General features: G+C 42.0%; 1 protein-coding gene across 1 annotated transcript in view; it reads right to left on the bottom strand.

The window, feature by feature from the left end:
* ADGRV1 (adhesion G protein-coupled receptor V1) overlaps positions 1–19973 on the bottom strand; it is a 3979741-nt gene that overhangs the window by 3478475 nt on the left and 481293 nt on the right. The window contains exon 21 of the mRNA XM_044064182.1: positions 19763–19973. This exon is cut by the window's right edge and continues 163 nt beyond it. Coding sequence (XP_043920117.1) covers positions 19763–19973 — 211 coding nt within the window. The remainder of the gene's footprint in view (positions 1–19762) is intronic.

Here is a 19973-nt window from a genome sequence, read left to right as displayed (position 1 = left end):
GTGTCAATAAAATACATACTGGCTATCTCATAGTGAAATAAACACATCAAAGTCTTGTAATGTAACTAGTTAATAACATTTTGTTACAAAAACACTTTACACAGTTTATCAATGTAAACCATACTTTCTGTACTTTTGTTATGCAATGACTGTATCTCAGAAACTGTAAATGTATTATGTAAATGCAGATCTGATGTTGTAAATCTTTATTCATTCCTTATTGATTAGGACTTCGGTTCCATCCTCGGAACAGACATGGCAGTTTGCAAGCTTGCGCCAGCCAAAAACTTTCAGCTAAGACTTACCCACAACACCCCTCTCATAGTCTCTCCAGATCTCGTTTGCCGCATTCCTCGTCAGACGTGCCTAGCCTCTCACTCTCAAAGCTAAGTGGAATTTTGTGTTTTTTTGTGTAGTTTCTCTTAAAACTTTGTCATTTTTTAGTCAGTTTAGCCTTTTCGTCCTATTGCCTATAACCTGTTTCTATTTCCTACCCCCAACCTTTGGTAGTTAAATCTTTACCATCGTTGGTACTGTCCCTCTCTCCTGACTTTGGTAGGCCCTCCTTTACCACTTGTGGTATTTCTAAATACCATCGTTGGTATTTTCTCCTTTTCTTTCCCTTGTTGTTGTTGTTCCCTTTAGGATAGCCCATTGTTGCCAGTACTATGTCAGACAAAGTTAAGTTGGGGTTTAAACAGTGTAACAAGTGTAGGTGTAAGATGCCCAACTCGGACAGCCATGCTCAATGTGTTTACTGTTTGGGCATGGATGATATAAATGCTGCTTGTGATATCTGTTCTAGTTTTAGCAATCACACTCTAGCAGAGTGCAAAACAAGTTAATTCTGAAAGGTTTAGTCAAAACACCTTTTTTGGAGGCTCTCTCTGGGTCGGAGATCTCACCACCTCCTAAGACCAAGAAATACAAGGAGAAACGGAGTCACTCAGTTCCTGCATTTCTATCAATTATGGAACCAAGTCAGCATCGAGCTTCTCTGGTGCCCTCGGCAGAGACCTCTTCAGCATCAGGCCCTGTGTCTTCTCCCTCGGTGCCATCTCTGATGTTGACTCTTGTTTTGGTTCCAGCTTTGGCACCATCAGCTTCAGTGCCATCCTTGGTTCTGACACTGGCTTTCACATCCATACCTGCTTTGGCACCATCCCCGGCCATGGTGCTGATAGCTTATTCGGCTACACTGACTATGACCTCGGTTCCTAAAGTTGAACATCTCCCAAGAACCAGATACTCTCCAATGTACACCCCAGTGCATACTGTCTCTGCCCCAACTGCAGAGTTTTCCCTGTCATTACTGACCTTCCTTGCTGCATCGGCTCCATTGAAGCTGGTGTACTCTCAAAGCAGTGTTTGGACTGTCGGCACCTTGGTACCTAGCTTGGTGCCTATTGTTTCACTGGCACCATCTATGTCCATGGCTCTGACAGCTTCCAGTCCTCTCAGAGCTCCTCACCTGGAGGTGGGCTCCTCAGGGTGGCGTGTGACCACAGTTCTGAGGTTGTTCTTCTCGGTTCTGGGTTCCCATCCCTCCTCAGGCAGGCCTGCTTTCTAGGTGATGGAGAGGGTCCTTGCCTTCACAGGCTTGCAGTCAGCACCAATGACATCAGCACCAGAACCCCCCTCTAGCATGCAGCTGTCCCAACTCCCTACTTTGGGATCCCGGGCAACGGGAGCCGCAAGACCTTCTTTTGAAGGGAACCCTTTCTCTGGAGTCCTCCTCAGAAGACCCCACTGGGAAGCCACCCTGGAAGAAATGGTGCAAGAGGAAACACCTTGATTCCCCTGAGGGATCTATTACTGAGGACACCAATTGTGATGAGGGAGAAGGGTCCCCATGGTCTCCCCCAGATGACATCTCATTTGGAGACATTCTCAAAATACTCAAGCAGCGGGGAGACTGGAAGTCCACTATCCCTTCTTCTGAGGAATCAGTATTCTTGCAGGCCTTCTGTGCCTGGCCATCTACTTCCTGGGTGACCCCACCTGTGGATGAACTTATTAAGCTGATCATGCAGCATGCTTGGAAGGCCTCAGACAATGTAGAACCCATCCCCCTGAGGCCGGACAAAATTTTATCCACCCCTGAAGACCATCCCAACTGGTCCAAGCAGTTGACGATTGATTCCATGGTCGTGGTGGTGGCACCCAGGAGGGAACTGGCAGAAGATAGCTCCACTGTCCATCCTCTGAACAGGGAGTCTCTGGCCATGGACAGACTAGGGAAGTGGACCTATGCTTCAGCGACCATTGCCATTCGGTCGCTGAACTATCTGGCAGACTTCACTCGCCTCCAAAGAGACCTAATCTCTGAAATGTCTTCCTCTTTGGTGGGGGTACTGCCTGATGAGGTGCAAGACACTATCACCTCCCAGCTGGCTACCCTTGAATCTATCTCAAACTCCTCTATGAGTTTGATATCTCACACCATTGAGGGGGCAGCTCGAGCTGCCGTATCAGGCATTGTCATGAGACGTCATGCTTGGATGTGTTTGTGTGATTTCGCAGATCCCTTTAAATCTTCCTTCATCAATATGCCTCTTGACGAATCTGCACTTTTTGGTCCCAAAGTACGAGACACACTAGCACGAAGTGAGAAAGACAGAAAGACCTTCTCTGCTGTGGGCATTCGTTTTTCCACACCCCAGAGGTCCTACTCCAGGAACCAGAGGAGAGGAAAATTGTGGTTCAGGAAATCCCAAGGATCCTTCCACAACACTCGTGGTGAGCAATCCCCCCAGGGCAGAGGGAGCAACTCATCTTGAAGATGCCCCTTTTGGGGTAGGGGGGGTCTGCATAACCAGGACACTGGAGATTCCTTCTCCAGATGACCCTACCAGAGCTCCTGAGCAGCAGCCCGACTGCTTTCCTCTGGAAGCAGTTGGGGGGTCATTTTTCTCTGCACCTAACAGCCTGGCAACTTACTACTACTACTGATGTTTGGGTGCAGAGAATAATATCCAGAGGCTACCAGATACGATTTGATTTAACTCCCAGACCCATCAAATGAATCCCCGATGTACCACGCAATCAGAAGGAGGTAGCAGCCTTAGAAATAGAAAAGCTGCTAAGAAAAAGAATCATCCAACCAGTCCCATCAGACCAGAGAGGATCCAGGTTTTACTCGAGGTTCTTTTTAGTGCCAAAAAAGACAGGGGACTGGAGACCAATCCTGGATCTCAGCCTATTGAACAAATTCATCAAACCTAAAAAATTCCGGATGGTCACTGTACAGTCCATTTTCCCCTTTCTAGGGAGGGACAACTGGATGTAACCACAACCACCACGAACCTCTACACACCTTCTGAAACGTAAAAAACACAATCCACTGGTCGGCACAATAAAGGTATATCCTCCACAAACCACGCTTCGACAGTATGTTAAAACTGGGTATTAGTTTTAATGTAGATGAACACCAACAGCAAACAGTACAGCAAACATAGATTGAGCGCGCTTTCGTCTCTACATAAGAGACTTCATCAGAATCAATGTAAAATGTTAATTGATGCATTTATATACTTTTTGTTGGGTATTAAAACCTTAGCAACAAATTGAAAACAATTAATGTTTCAATCAAACTGACTGAAATTACACTTGGGTGCCTCCTTTAACCATTTCAAAGCTGTTTTAGAAGTACATACATATAATTCATTCATAGCCAACTGATATTCAATAAAAATAGGTATTGTCACCATTGCAATGTAATAGTGCTGGATAAAAAATATATATAAATATTTAATGTGTAATATATAATAATATATAAAAATATATCAATATAAATATATATGTATTTTTATAAATATTAAATAAATGTTAAAATATGCTGTGTATGTTAAAATGATAATATTAAAATGTTACAATGATGAAATATATATATATGTGTATATATTATATATATAGGGTACCAGAATTTCAACCTGTAGAATTCATATGGGGATAAAAATACTTGTTTCTATATGGAAAATCAAGGAAACTACAAACCTCTATGAGTTAAAGCCAAGTACCTAACCAATAACCAGGTGGAAATTTATTTGGGATTTAATGCCAGTAATTTTAATGCTGGTTTGATGGAAATATGGTCATTCATGCCCAAATGGGAGCATGCGTCCAATCTAATTTGCCAAATTAATTCCCTATATTCCAAGAATGTTTCCCAGTCACCACCCCTCTCCCCTGGTTTCACTTCTTCCAAAACCCAAAATTTTATATTGGCTTCCTTACATATTAAGGTATGTCTAAACAGGGTATTGTTCTCATTCTTTTTATTAATATCTCTCATGTGTTCATATATCCGTGTCCTCAGGTGTCTTTCAGTTTTCCCCACATAGTACGCCCCACATGTCGTGCAATATGTGAGGTATACTACCCCCTTAGTGTAACAACTGTAATACCTGTTGCTCTTTAATCTGTACCCAATACTTTGTATCCAAAGGTCCTTTTCACCTGATAGAAATGGACATTGTGCGCATCTACCGCACTTATGAGTACCTGTCTTAGTTAATGCTCCCCCCTACAATTGGAAACCTTCTTTCTTTCAAAAATCTTTTTAAGATTGTTATTCTTCCTATATCCAAACCTAAGGGGTTGTTGAAAGATGGACGGTTTACTAGACATTCTCCCAAAAATATTCCAAACCTCATTAATGCCCTTCTGCAACCAACTTATACCAGTGTAGTGGGTTAAGGTCAAACGGGGCAGTTCCAGACCAATTCCCATGTCTCATTACCAATGGTTAAGGTACTCATCCCGCCATTAAATGTTAAAAGTGGACAGTATTTAAATTCCCGTTTCTTTACTACTACTTCTTTACTACTTCCTTCTTGATGGTCTTAACTAATTTACTAGGATATCCTCTCTCTTTGAATAATTCTTGAACCACTTCCATCCCTTCCATAAATTCCTCAAAATTACTTGTCATTCTTGAAACCCTAATCATTTGACCCTTCACTACATTCTTCTTCAAAAATAATGGATGGTCACTCTGAAAATGGACATATGAATTCGAAAAACAACTTTTCCTAAAAATCCTAGACTTGTAACTTCCATTATTTTTGTCCTTACTTATCTTAACATCCAAGTAATTAACTTCATCCTTAGTATGTTGAAAGGTAAACTGAAGAAATGTAGTAGTATCACTCAAGTATTCAATAAATTCACCAACTTGTAGGTCTGCACCATCCCAAACAATAAAGATGTCATCCAAAAAACGAAAATACTTAATAATGTGATGTTTAAAAGATGATTTGAATACATAATTAAGTTCCCAAAAGGGCATAATAATGTTAGCATATATCGGAGCACAAGCCGAACCCATTGCCACCCCATCAAGCTGGTGATAGATATCTCCCTGAAAATATATAAAGTTATTTTTCAAAACCATTTCCATGTTTTCAAGTACAAGCCTGAATTCATCACTATTAAGAATATTAAATTCTACCAACATCTGTTCAAACCAATCAAGGCCTATGGTATGGGGTATGACAGAAAAAAGGTCCTTAACATCTATTGTTACAAATGAGTAATCATCATGGTAGGGTATAGCATTAAACTTGTCTAAAAAGTCCCAAGAGTCTATTAAAATGTGTGGGTAGCCCAAGTAGAAATATTTAATCTTTGTGTCTACATATATGGCTAAAGTTTGAGTTTTTGAACCCTGAGATGTAACTATATGGGGTTTCCTCCAAAAAAGGGGTGAAAATTGCTTGGGTGTAAGATGCCCAACTCGGACAGCCATGCTCAATGTGTTTACTGTTTGGGCATGGATGATATAAATGCTTCTTGTGATATCTGTTCTAGTTTTAGCAATCACACTCTAGCAGAGTGCAAAAACAAGTTAATTCTGAAAGGTTTAGTCAAAACACCTTTTTTGGAGGCTCTCTCTGGGTTGGAGGTCTCACCACCTCCTAAGACCAAGAAATACAAGGAGAAACGGAGTCACTCAGTTCCTCCATTTCTATCAATTATGGAACCAAGTCAGCATCGAGCTTCTCTGGTGCCCTCGGCAGAGACCTCTTCAGCATCAGGCCCTGTGTCTTCTCCCTCGGTGCCACCTCTGATGTTGACTCCTGTTTCTGTTCCAGCTTTGGCACCATCAGCTTCAGTGCCATCCTTGGTTCTGACACTGGCTTTCACGTCCATACCTGCTTTGGCACCATCCCCAGCCATGGTGCTGATAGCTTATTCGGCTCCACTGACTATGACCTCGGTTCCTAAAGTTGAACATCTCCCAAGAACCAGATACTCTCCAACGTACACCCCAGTGCATACTGTCTCTGCCCCAACTGCAGAGTTTTCCCTGTCATTACTGACCTTCCTTGCTGCATCGGCTCCATTGAAGCTGGTGTACTCTCAAAGCAGTGTTTGGACTGTCAGCACCTTGGTACCTAGCTTGGTGCCTGTTGTTTCGCTGGCAACATCTATGTCCATGGCTCTGACAGCTTCCAGTCCTCTCAGAGCTCCTCACCTGGAGGTGGGCTCCTCAGGGTGGCGTGTGACCACAGTTCTGAGGTTGTCCTTCTCGGTTCTGGGTTCCCATCCCTCCTCAGGCAGGCCTGCTTTCTAGGTGATGGAGAGGGTCCTTGCCTTCATAGGCTCACAGTCAGCACCAATGACATCAGCACCAGAACCCCCCAGCTGTCCCAACTCCCTACTTTGGCATCCCGGGCACGGGAGCCGCAAGACCTTCTTTTGAAGGGAACCCTTTCTCTGGAGTCCTCCTCAGAAGACCCCACTGGGAAGCCACCCTGGAAGAAATGGTGCAAGAGGAAACACCTTGATTCCCCTGAGGAATCTATTACTGAGGACACCAATTGTGATGAGGGAGAAGGGTCCCCACGGTCTCCCCCAGATGACGTCTCATTTGGAGACATTCTCAAAATCCTCAAGCAGTGGGGAGACTGGAAGTCCACTATCCCTTCTTCTGAGGAATCAGTATTCTTTCAGGCCTTCTGTGCCTGGCCATCTATGTCCTGGGTGACCCCACCTGTGGATGAACTTATTAAGCTGATCATGCAGCATGCTTGGAAGGCCCCAGACAATGTAGAACCCATCCCCCTGAGGCCGGACAAAATTTTATCCACCGCTGAAGACCATCCCAACTGGTCCAAGCAGTTGACGGTTGATTCCATGGTCGTGGTGGTGGCACCCAGGAGGGAACTGGCAGAAGATAATTCCACTGTCCATCCTCTGAACAGGGAGTCTCTGGCCATGGACAGACTAGGGAAGTGGACCTATGCTTCAGCGACCTTTGCCATCCGGTCGCTGAACTATCTGGCAGACTTCACTCGCCTCCAAAGAGACCTAATCTCTGAAATGTCTTCCTTTTTGGTGGGGGTACTGCCTGATGAGGTGCAAGACACTGTCACCTCCCAGCTGGCTACCCTTGAATCTATCTCAAACTCCTCTATGAGTTTGATATCTCACACCATTGAGGGGGCAGCTCGAGCTGCCGTATCAGGCATTGTCATGAGACGTCATGCTTGGATGCGTTTGTGTGATTTCGCAGACCCCTTTAAATCTTCCTTCATCAATGTGCCTGTCGACGAATCTGCACTTTTTGGTCCCAAAGTATGAGACACACTAGCACGAAGTGAGAAAGACAGAAAGATCTTGTCTGCTGTGGGCATTCGTTTTTCCACACCCCAGAGGTCCTACTCCAGGAACCAGAGGAGAGGAAAATTGTGGTTCAGGAAATCCCAAGGATCCTTCCACAACACTCGTGGTGAGCAATCCCCCCAGGGCAGAGGGAGCAACTCATCTTGAAGATGCCCCTTTTGGGGTAGAGGGGGTCTGCATAACCAGGACACTAGAGATTCCTTCTCCAGACGACCCTACCAGAGCTCCTGAGCAGCAGCCCGACTGCTTTCCTCTGGAAGCAGTTGGGGTGGTCATTTTTCTCTGCACCTAACAGCCTGGCAACTTCCTACTACTACTGATGTTTGGGTGCAGAGAATAATATCCAGGGGCTACCAGATACCATTTGATTTAACTCCCAGACCCATCAAATGAATCCCCGATGTACCATGCAATCAGAGGGAGGTAGCAGCCTTAGAAATAGAAAAGCTGCTAAGAAAAAGAATCATCCAACCAATCCCACCAGACCAGAGAGGATCCAGGTTTTACTCGAGGTTCTTTTTAATGCCAAAAAAGACAGGGGACTGGAGACCAATCCTGGATCTCAGCCTATTGAACAAATTCATCAAACCTCAAAAATTCCGGATGGTCACTGTACAGTCCATTTTCCCCTTTCTAGGGAGGGACAACTGGATGTGCTCTATAGACCTCCAGGACGTGTATTACCACATAAAGATGGATCTCCACTTCTGGCTCGGAGCCAAACACTACCAGTTCAGGGCACTGCCATTCGGTGTCTCGACAACCTCCCTAATGTTCACTAAATGTATGGCAGTTGTAGTAGCTCATCTTCGGCTACAAGGATTCCAGGTGTTTCCGTATCTAGATGATTGGCTCCTTACCGCCTCAACCAGGAATTTTCTAACCTGTTTCCTCTCTTACACTCAAGGCCTCGCTCTCCACTTGGAGATTATAGTCAACAAGGACAAATCTCAAATGTCCCCAACAAAAACACTGGAATTCATTGGAGCAGTTTTCGACACAACATCCTGTCAAGCTTCCCTCCCTCCTCACAGGCTTTTGAAAATAAGACACCAAATCCAAGCCCTTCTTCCACAGACCTTTGTACTAGCACACCTTGCACTGCAACTCTTAGGCTCCATGGCAGCTGCCATTACTCTAGTACCACTGGTGAGGTTGCACATGAGAATACTACAGTGGCTCCTTTCTTCACAATGGTCGATCTTAACTCACCCACTCGACCACATGATATGTCTTACAAACCTTTGCAAGGAAGAAATGCTATGGTGGATGAAGCCAGGATCGAATCTTTGGTGTTGACCATTCTGTCTCCCCCAGCCAACAGCCATGGTGACCACGGATGCTTCCCTGTTAGGGTGGGGGGGGGGCATTTCCAGGGAAAGACAGTCCAAGGCACCTGGTGCCCCATGGAGGCCAATTTGCACATACATGTCCTGGAACTGAGGGCAGTTCTCTTAGTGTTGCAAGTGTTCCATACATCCCTCCCTTCTGGGACCATTGCAATTCATTCAGACAACATGTCAGTCATCTGGTATATCAACAAGTAAGGCAGAACCAGGTCTTAACCCCTGTGTCGGGAAGCCATGAGGATTTGGCACTGGGTAATAGCTTCCAACTGCTTTCTTATAGCAACGCACATTCCCGGGAGTTCCAACCTTATTGCGGACAATCTGAGCAGGAACATCCTGATGCCTCATGAGTGGTCCCTCAATCCTGTAATAGTGGATCGGATAGTCCACCAATGGGGCAGACCTTGCTGTGATCTGTTTGCTTCCCCCTTAAACAACAAATACAGAAGCTACTTTGCCCTGATCCCCCCTCAGGGGGAGCCACCAAAGGATGCTCTAATGCACGATTGGCCTCCGGGTCTACTGTATGCCTTCCCCCATTTCCCCTCATCCCAAAATTCCTCCAGAAAGCTGAAAGGTTGAGAAGCAAAGTGATCCTCATTGCCCCTTATTGGCCCCATCAAGTCTGGTTCCTTTTCCTATGGCCTCATCTGATTCACAACCCGTGGATCCTGAATCATTCCCAAGGTCTGTTGTCTCATCTTCAGGGACTGATTCACTTCAGTCTCCACAACCTCAAGCTCAAAGCTTGGTTCCTTCACTTCCAATAATTGCCAGGCTGTCTGGTATCTCATCACCCATTTGTGAAATTCTTCTGGCTTCACACAAAACTTCCACCAAGAAATTTTATTCTAGTAAATGGACTAGGTTCTCTACTTGGGCCAAAAATCAGAACAAAGACCCTTTCTCTATGCTTGTTCAAAAGATCCTACAATACCTGATGACTCTTCTACATGCAGGAGTCTCAGCATCGACAACCACTGTACATTTAGCAGCTATTGCAAATTTTCATAATGCACTTGATAATGCTTCTGTTATGTCACACCACCTGTACAAAACCTTTTTGAAAGGAGTATTGCATGTTAAACCTCCTGTCAAGCCCCCCCCATAGAACCCTGGGACTTGATCTTGGTACTTCAATCATTAACAGGCCCTCCTTTCGAGCCTTTTGATTCTTGTGATATAAAATTTTTATCATGGAAGACTCTACTTCTAGTAGCACTTACCTCAGTGAGAAGAGTATATGAGTTGCAGGCCTTGAATGTCAAGAGACCTTACTTGAACTTCCACAGGGATAGAGTCTCCCTTTGTACTGACCCTTCTTTCTTGCCCAAGGTCATTTCTGGATTCTCCATTAACCAATCTATTGACCTGCCATCTTTTTCCCTCGGCAGTCAAACAGAGGGGAGTATCGTTTGCACACCCTTGATGTTCATAGGTAGCTTTGTTGTTACTTGGACAGGACTAAATCTTTCAGGAAAACGGATCAATTGTTTGTGGCCTTTGCAGGACCCAGATTGGGTAAACCTGTCTCCAAAGTGACTTTATCCTCCTGGCTTAGAAACATCATTACCTTTATCTACCATCAGAATAAGCTATCCTTACCTTCCAGAATAAAGGCTCATTCTAACAGATCGATGGCTATTTCTGTGGCTTTTCATTCCGGAGCCTCTATGGATTATATCTGACCAGCAGCCACTTGGGCAAGCCCTCATAACTTCATCACTCATTACAAATTGGATTTGACCTCCAGGGGATGAGCATCTTTTGGTTCTATGGTGCTCAGGAATATCCTTCCTTAGGGCCATCCAGGACTCAAGTAGCTGGGGACTCAGTCCTATCAGTAAGGAATGAATAAAGATTTACAACATCAGATAAAGAAGTTATGCCTTACCATAACGTTCCATCTGTGTTGTAGATCTTTATTCATTCATTACTTCCCACCCTCCTTCCCCCTGCCTGGACTCCTGATGGACTTTAGGAATTCCTGGTTAGGGTATTTGCTCAGGCAGAACCTCCTACTGTTTTCTCTTACTATCTCTATAATATAGGGGTGGGCAAACTTGATCTGGAGAGACTATGAGAGGGGCATTGTGGATAGGTCATAGCTGAGAGTTTTTGGCTGGCAAGAGCTTGGAAATAGCTGTGTCGGTTCCGAGGACAGAACCGAAGTCCTATCAGTAATGAATGAATAAAGATCTACAACACAGATGGAACATTATGGTAAGACATAACTTCTTTTCATGTACATACTTCTGATGCATCTTTTCTCCTGACTATCCTGGTCATCAAAGACAAATAAATAAGCCACTTGCTCAAAGTCATGCAGAAAGCAAATGGAGGCTATGGGAATCAAATCCTGGACTCATTGACAGCTAATAGCCTTAATCCTCTGAGATAACTGCCAACTCTTATACCTCCTCAACTAACACAAACATAACTACACTCTACCTACAGGCAGGGTAGGGAACTTTACCAGTGTCCTAACTAAACTACCCAGTTGAAAAAGGACCATAAGTCAGATAGGATTAGCTCATTGGTGAAAAAGATAGACAGGTATATATATATATATATATATATATATATATATATATATATATATATATATATATATATATATATATTTACAGACAGAGATGGATAGATAAATAGATAGATGAATGAAAGAAAAAACGAATACATATATAGTACATTTCATGTGAAACAGTTACAATGTATTGTCTTTGAAGTATCACTTGCACTGCAGTGAAATTTCATCATGTTTCCTAACAATATTTCCATTTTGTAACCTATTCCAGAACTATCAGAGACAATCATATTTAGCTTTGGAGGACTGCAGACTGAGATAAAAAATAAGAATATAATCTGCTAATAAGACATTATCCTGTAGTTCTCAGTTTAATTCCTTCATTTTGCATAACCTAAGCAACTAAAAAAAAACTGAATGGTGCTCCCAGGTCACCCCTGAATAGACTCTTGAGCCTGGTAGGTTTACCTTATTAACAAATTAATTAAAAATGCAAAACATTGACACTGTCTGGGATGCATCATCAACAATCGACTCTCTACTACATCTATGAGGTTGAAACTAGAACTGCAGAAGAGGTCCAATAAAACATTATAACTCTCACTGTCATAAGATTAAGAAAACTACATCCAGTCTTCTGTCTTAGATCACTTAGTCTAAAAAGATCATTCAAGATTCTGTTTGGTGGCAACTTCCAGAACAATAAAAGCTCAGTGCTATTTAATTTTGCAGCTTGATGTTATACAAAGTAAAAACAGCATGCACTTCACAATACATAAATACCACAATCAGTAATGAGTAATAGCATTAATTAATTAAAAGTTAGCTACAGACAAAAGTATCACTGTCATGGTCATGTGTCATAATTGTCCATCGTTCCCACTTTCCATTGCTAGCGCACTTCAATTTTTCATATCCTTAATTGCAAACTTCTTCTTTTCTTCTACTATACTAACTTATGTTAAGAAAATGAAATATATACCCCTTATCAGACTTTCATAAGAGTTTAGCTAATATGTCACCATCTGGTCACTGTTCCGTGTCTTTAAATTATTTTTCTGATTTGATCCCCTAAATGGGAATTGGTCTTTAATCACATACTTGTTTTGTACAGCAGCACAACAGCAAAAAACACTTTATTGCAGACTGAAATCCAGTAAACTGATGCACAAACAGCTCTGATTTTCACGTCATAGATGTCATGCCTCCACTAAATGTGTATGAGTTGCAATATTTAAATGCATGTGTGCCGTGCCTCTACTTGAATATCCATATTTCCTGTTTTTCCTTTTAAATATCCATCAGCAAGCAATCCTTCACTAACAGATTTCAGTCTACATTCTACTGCCAGCCAATATTTTACTATCTCATGTATTTTATGACTTCATAAAGACTTGGAATAAAATGAATCTGTTCCCAGATTAGAACTACCTGTGTCAACATCAACGTCCTAAATAGTATAAAATACAAACACATGAAAACTTAAAAGTCTGTTTGTACTTTCCATGTAATCTGAAATGCTGGCTTTCTCACTTCATTCTATGGATAAAATAATAAGAGTATTACCATGATAATGCCAACACAGGCTACAATTTCTGTTAGTTCTCAATAAATGGCTGATGTACACCAACAGCTGACATATAATACTTCAAAACAAAATCAGGTAGTTGTACAAAGAAACAATTGTTTGTATAAATGGACACGTATTCATTAGTGATATTTGCTGAAGGCAGCACAAAGCATCTACATTAAAAGTAACCCTTGTTTTCACTGCCTAAAAGTTTAGCCAGGCATACACCATGTTAGATAAAAATGTCTCCCTATTGAAATGCCATCACTCAAAAAGTTGAGTGCCAATACGCTGGAAAAAAGTCAGAAAACACATGAGATAAGTGAATTTCAAAAAATGCTCTTTAAACTTCATTTTGCAGAGGGGAGGAAGCCCCACATGCAACTTTCCGCACCCACCAAGCTTATATATACCCACTCCAAGATCCCCATACCTTGATGAAAAGGAACATTTCTAGAAATGCATCTGAGACTTATGAAGTCCATTTGTTCAGCTATTCGCTCTCCATATTTCAGAACTGCCTCTAGTAGGTCCAGACATTTTAAAAGATGACCAACTCATATGACACCAAACCAGCTAATTGAACTTGTCTAGGACACAATCAAGGCTTCATCCCTCTACACCAGTAAAGCTGGCTCTTGTAATGAAATAACTTTAGTATAGGAGTTGCATCTTTAATTCTGATGTTAGGATATGCACCTCAGGAAAAAAAAAAGAACAGCAGATTTGCCAAATGACTTGTCACATTTATCAACACTGCAACAATTGTCTCATTATCCTAGCCTACCTTAAAACAAGTCTAATGGCTCTAGTTAGTATCACTAGGTGCAGTTAACATCCTCCTTTCCTAGGGTGGGTATAAGTACAGTCTTACCACAGGAAAATTATCTTTCGGCTATGGGGTTTAAGAAACATTACACTGTCAAGGATATGGATTCCAAATGTGGCATTGTGTAGCACATGGTAAGACTGGCACAGTTGTTATCTAGCCATCCTCATGTCAGACTTATGTGTGATTAAAGCTCAGGTGACCAGAGGCACCTCCAGGGGTGAGAGGACTGAGGAGAGTAAAGTTGCCTTTTTTTCCTGGGGTGACATGGAGAGAAATTAAAGAAATCATTTAAATCAAGATCAGATCCCTGGATGAAGGATGTTAGTGGATGACACTTGCTATCAATGTACGAGTGGAATGATTCGATATAGGTAGTGATGGATACATTGCTAAATGACAATTGTGTACAATTTGGGATCTTCATAAAATTCTGGTTTATGATTAGGAAGCATTTTTTTGTATCTGACAAAGGTTTCTTAAAAGTTAGTATATTTAGTAAGACAAGGATTTGGGAAGAACAAGCATGCATCTCAGCTTTTCTTCTCTGTTGGTTATTTCTGTATCTTCTATAAAAGCCAACAATTTTCATGTAGTATTAAAACCTAACTTTTGCAGAAATATCACTGGAAGATCATCATTCAACATTTCACATTCTGATTAACTAATAAGTAACTATCAGAATGGGAACATACCAATATTGTTAAAGAACAGCTGATAACCCAAAACCTTTATACTGGGAGACTTTAACTACCCCTTCATTAACTGGGAAAATTACTCATGTACCAACACACTTGCTAAACGTTTTCTGGAATTCATTAATTCCAATGCCCTGGACCAACTCATTCTTAACCCCTCCAGGGGTAGAAACATCCTTGACCTGGTCATTACTAACATGGGTGACCGTTGCTCTACACCAATAATCAACTCCTCCCTGGTCAGATCTGACAACAAGCTAATCACCATGTATATCCACATCCCACCCTCACCCCCTTAAATGAAACCTCAGTAAAAAAAACTTCTCCAAAGCCAATTTTGGGCTTCTAAAAACAGAGGTGGCTAACTTCCCGACACCCATGCAAATGGAAAATAGGTGGATGACTGCTGACTCATACACCAATGCACTGTATGAGCATATACACAAGTGCATGGAATGGACCATACCAAACAGAACCAAGATGCTCTCCTCCAAAAAAGGAAGTCAATCTGGTGATCCCCCACCATAAACAAACTCTGCAACAGAAGGAAAAAACTGTTGCAGAAAAGGGTGAATTCCCAAGACTGGAAAAACTCCCTTGTTAGCCTCAGCATAAAACTGAGATCCATCATCAAATCCTCTAAAGCTAGCTACAAAAACAAAATTGTTTCAGATTCTAAAGACAACCACGAGGCATTCTTCAGTTACATCAAGAATCTACATAGCAATACTCAGATCTGCTCTGAGTTACAGCACAATGCCAATACAGATACAGAACCAACTGATATTGCCAACATATTGGCCAACAGGTTCAGTGTGAACTTTACCCCACTTTCACCCCCTAAAGGGCCTATCACAATACCTGAGGAATGCCAAGTCCCTATTATCACAGCTACACAGGTAAATAACACACAGTCCAAAGCCAAGAATACAGCTTCCATGGGACCTGATAATATCCCTGGTTGTGTTCTACATGAACTACAAGGTGAACTGGCACCACACCTGAGTACCCTGTTCAATCACAGCCTCATTTCAGGGTTTGTTCCTACCGAATGGCGCACTGCTACGGTCATCCCACTCCACAAAGGGGGAGGGATTGCAGACCCTGGGAACTACCGCCCCATTAGTCTGACGACTCTGATATGTAAGGCTATGGAGCGCATCATCATGGACCTTATAAATAAGGACATATGGAATCTCCAAACTCTGGACCCCATGCAGTTTGGCTTTGTGAAAGGTAGATCATGCCTGCTCAACTTGATAGTCTTCTTCGAGTCTGTCATCAGAGCTGCGGATGAGGGCAAGGTAGTTCGCACAGCCTACCTAGATCTTGCCAAGGCCTTTGACACCATCCCTCACTCAGGAATTATTGATAAACTCACTAAACTAGGCATAAACCCCTATGTCATAAGATGGGTTGCCAACTGGCTCATTGATAGAACCCACACTGTGATAGTAGCGGACTCCAAATCTGACTACCGACCAGTTACAAGTGGTGTCCCACAGGGATTAGTCCTAGGTCCTCTCCTGTTTATCATCTACTTCTCTGAAGTTTAAGCCAACACAAAAGGACTCTGGCTAGCCAAGTTCGCAGATGATTGCAAACTGGGAGCCATTACTGATTCTCCAACTGATGTAGACAGTCTACAAAAAGGCCTCACTGACACCAATGACTGGTGCTAGAACCATGGCCTTAAGCTCAATGTGAAAAACTGCATTGTCATTCCCTTTGGGAAAATGTTGGTGCCCATAAACTACCACACAGGTGATAGTCCGCTAAACACCGAAGGTGAGATAAGAGACCTGGGGACACAGGTTGACAGCAACCTCTCCTTTGATAACCACATTGCCACTGTAGTCAGAAAGTCCTTCTATGTGGCACATCTCATTACAAAAGGTTTCCCATCTAGGAAGAAAGAGGTCTTAATCCCTTTCTACTCATCCCTCATTAGACTTATTATAGAATAGAATGCCCCATTTGGTACGTACCTCACTAGACATCTACAACAACTGAAAAGGCCACAAAAATACCTCACTAAGAGGATCTTAGGCCTTAGATACATGCCCTATACAGACAGAATCAAAAAACTCCAGCTATACTCTGTCTCTTATCGCCTACTTAGAGATGATCTCTGCTTGACCTACAAAGCCATGTTCCCTGCACTGCTTGATATGCTACACCTAAAAAAATCCCAATCCCTCCGTGCCACATGCTCCAGGGACCTAAACCTCATTACCACAGTAAACAGAACATGCTGGAAGGACAGGTTCCTAACCCAGAGACTTCCCATACTCTGGAACAAACTTCCCATTCACGTCAAGCAGAGCACTTCACTGGCCCTCTTTAAGAGAAATCTTGATGAGTGGATGGGCAATAGGAAGTTCACCTCGGGGATCACTTCAGTGGCCTTCCTTAACAGGGGCACTGGGAACTAACTTTGCATGGCATGATGCCAGGGAATCTACTTGGGCTAGGCGTATATAAGCTCCAGGGCCATTAGCCTAGTACACACCTCTGAACCTATGATAACTACTGGTAGAGAATTTGTGAAGGATTTGCATTGTGCTTCATCAGACCGTCTAGAAAACCTGGGTAGGCGTTGAATCACACACTTCAACCAGACACATATTTTAATGTTATCTTGCATACCTTTAGTGAAGTAACACTGCTGGTACAGGTGACTTTTGGCCGACACAGAGGCACTCTTAGGATTGTTATTCTGCACAAAAGCCACTTACACATGGAATAAAAGGCTTATATAAGGAGTATGGTGTTCATAAATTATGACCAGTGTTCAACAAGCTGTCTCAATGGTGCAGGGAATACTCACTGCCTCCTTACTTCATTTATTCAAGTTTAGAAGAAAATGCCCATTCATAAGTGATTGAGGAAGACTCAAACTTGTCATTCCTTTCTCTGAAAAGTAAGGCAGTGTGACTGTGTTCACAATCTGAAGGTATTCAAGTAGGTACATAACATAGATGTAAGGCTGAAAATTTGTCATAAGTGAGATAGCAGGTATTGCCTGACAGGCAGAGCTACCTGGGTATGCTATTGCACACCCAGCAATATACATCAGCTACATTTGATGGAAAACTACCTCTGGTTGCAGGCTACAACCTATGTTTATATATTTACAACTACCCAGACAGCCTACGTGTAATGGCAGCCTACATGTGACAGCTATTTCCCCACTAACTGCTAGTTTTGATTTGTCTGCTCTGCTTTACTTGTTTGTGTTCTGTTTCTGCTTCACCACTCACCGTGCCATTATCTTAATATTTTTTTGTTCTCTGATACCCACTTTACCTTGTTTAGGGCTGCAAGTAGAACCAGGGCATTTCCAGGCAAGCAGTGGACAGAGATGAAGAGTCAGTAATGAATGGGACAGTGGTCATTCCTAGACTATCCTAATGTTCTGCACTCACTTAGGATGGTTCTGAAGGCTACTATTTTTCCATCCAAACTTTCCCTGCCAGAATTCCCAAAAAGATTAAAGGCAGTTATATAAGTGCGAGAGCATAATGCAGGAAGATAAGCTCAAAGACAAAGATACGAAGAACGCCAACATGGGAAACATTTGAAAATAGAAATACTTCAGAAAAGAAAGCAAATGTTAAAATTAACTCCTTTTTCACTTGACACTTATTACAAATTAACTCTTTAAGAGTTATAGGCAAGGCTCAAAGAGTTGCCACCTTATCTGCACACAGTATGCCATACGATGGGAAAATGAAATGCAAAATCCCAAAATACAATGACTTCTTATGAAAAGAAAGATAAAATATAGGTAGAAAATATCTGTTTTACAAATGCATTTTAAAAAAGTTAGAAATAATGTACTGTGTACTGGGGCTCCTCATATGAATGACAGGCCGATAGCATCCACACATTAATACAATGCTACTGCCTGGGACGAATGACAGACTTGTTAGTCAGAGCTACAGCAATTCAAATCTGTTAGCAAACCTATCATATCTCCATGTCATTATGCATGCAAAAACATGCACCTTACAAGCTTTTTGAAACCTGACACTGGTTTTCTGTGTAAAGTAGAGGTCAGGTGTTTCTTAGCAGTACTGAAGTATAAAACGGAGAATTTGAAGTATTTCTTTAGACAAGTTCTTTCATAAAGTTTTGAAATTATTCAAAGGAAGCACTCAGCAATAATCCTCCATGTGTAGTTGCAAAGCTGTCTGTTTGGAATACAATAAAACAGCATGTAATAACAAATATTGTCTTCTCTTATGTTTATTGGCATTATGTTACACAGCACAGCATTTTTATTTCTTAAGAGCTTACCATCTGCTGTGTTAATGAAGCCTTCCATTTTTGTGTGTGCATGTGTGACACTGATGTAATTGCTTTCCATGGACTATTGCCGAAGCTTGCAGTTCAATGAAATATTCAGATGTCATCAGTGTTCGGCAATACTGCATCACTTAAAATTGGGCTTTGTATTTACAAAATTGACTACAAAGTAGACAAAGCTTTTTCCTCCCTAATTAAAAATAGAACATCGGTCTTCAGAAGGAAGTAAATCACAGTAGAGAGATTGTATTTCTTGCCACTATACCCCACTGTTTTCTAGTTTTGCCTTTTAAGTATCTCAGATTATTTCAGAATTTTTTGGGGTGTCCCCTTTTAATTTCTGTAATGTATGTAGCTTCAACCTTATTATTTCTGTTGCCCATATAAAGGTATTTAAAATAAGGTATGTCTACACAGACAACATTGTTCAGGTCAGGAAATGGGCTCCAGATGAACTGACACTGTGAGTCAATAACAGTCTGTGATAATATTAACATCCATCATAGATATGATTCTACATGTGATTTGTTTATTGCTTATGTATGTCCTTATCTATGATCTGTGACAGTGAAATGTAAGATCTATGTTGTAACCAGAGACAGCTGCCATCACAAGCATCTCATGTGAAAGCTTGCTATTTCCTTACAGCCAAAAGAAAGGCATACTATCCTAAAATGCTAAAAACAAACATGCTTTAGTAAAGTTAATCTTATGTAATCCTGAGCAAATATAAATAACTTGGTTTGTTGTAGGACAACTGTCTCCCACCTGCAGAGGTTTTAAGGCATAATCAGTTTTGTTAAGCTATCATGTACAACAGTAAATATTTAATCACTTAAAATCCCTTACCTCTGGAGTGCAGGTTCCTGTAAAGCTAAAGATTCCATTGGCACTGTCACTTTTTAGCACTCTTAACTGTGCCGTGCTTTTATCCTCTGGGATACGTGCTCCACCATGGGATGACACCAGCCTAAGAAAAAACAATTCTTCCCCTTCCTCCTGTATGTCATTTCTGGAAGAGATGATAAAAGACTTCTTTGTCTCTCCTGCTTGATATAGC

Source organism: Protopterus annectens, chromosome 2.part2 (genome assembly GCF_019279795.1).
Source record: "Protopterus annectens isolate FY-2018-M chromosome 2.part2, PAN1.0, whole genome shotgun sequence".
NCBI classification, from domain to species: Eukaryota; Metazoa; Chordata; order Ceratodontiformes; family Protopteridae; genus Protopterus; species Protopterus annectens.
Note: the sequence above shows the minus strand (reverse complement) of the source record. Positions and strands in the feature narration are given on the sequence as shown.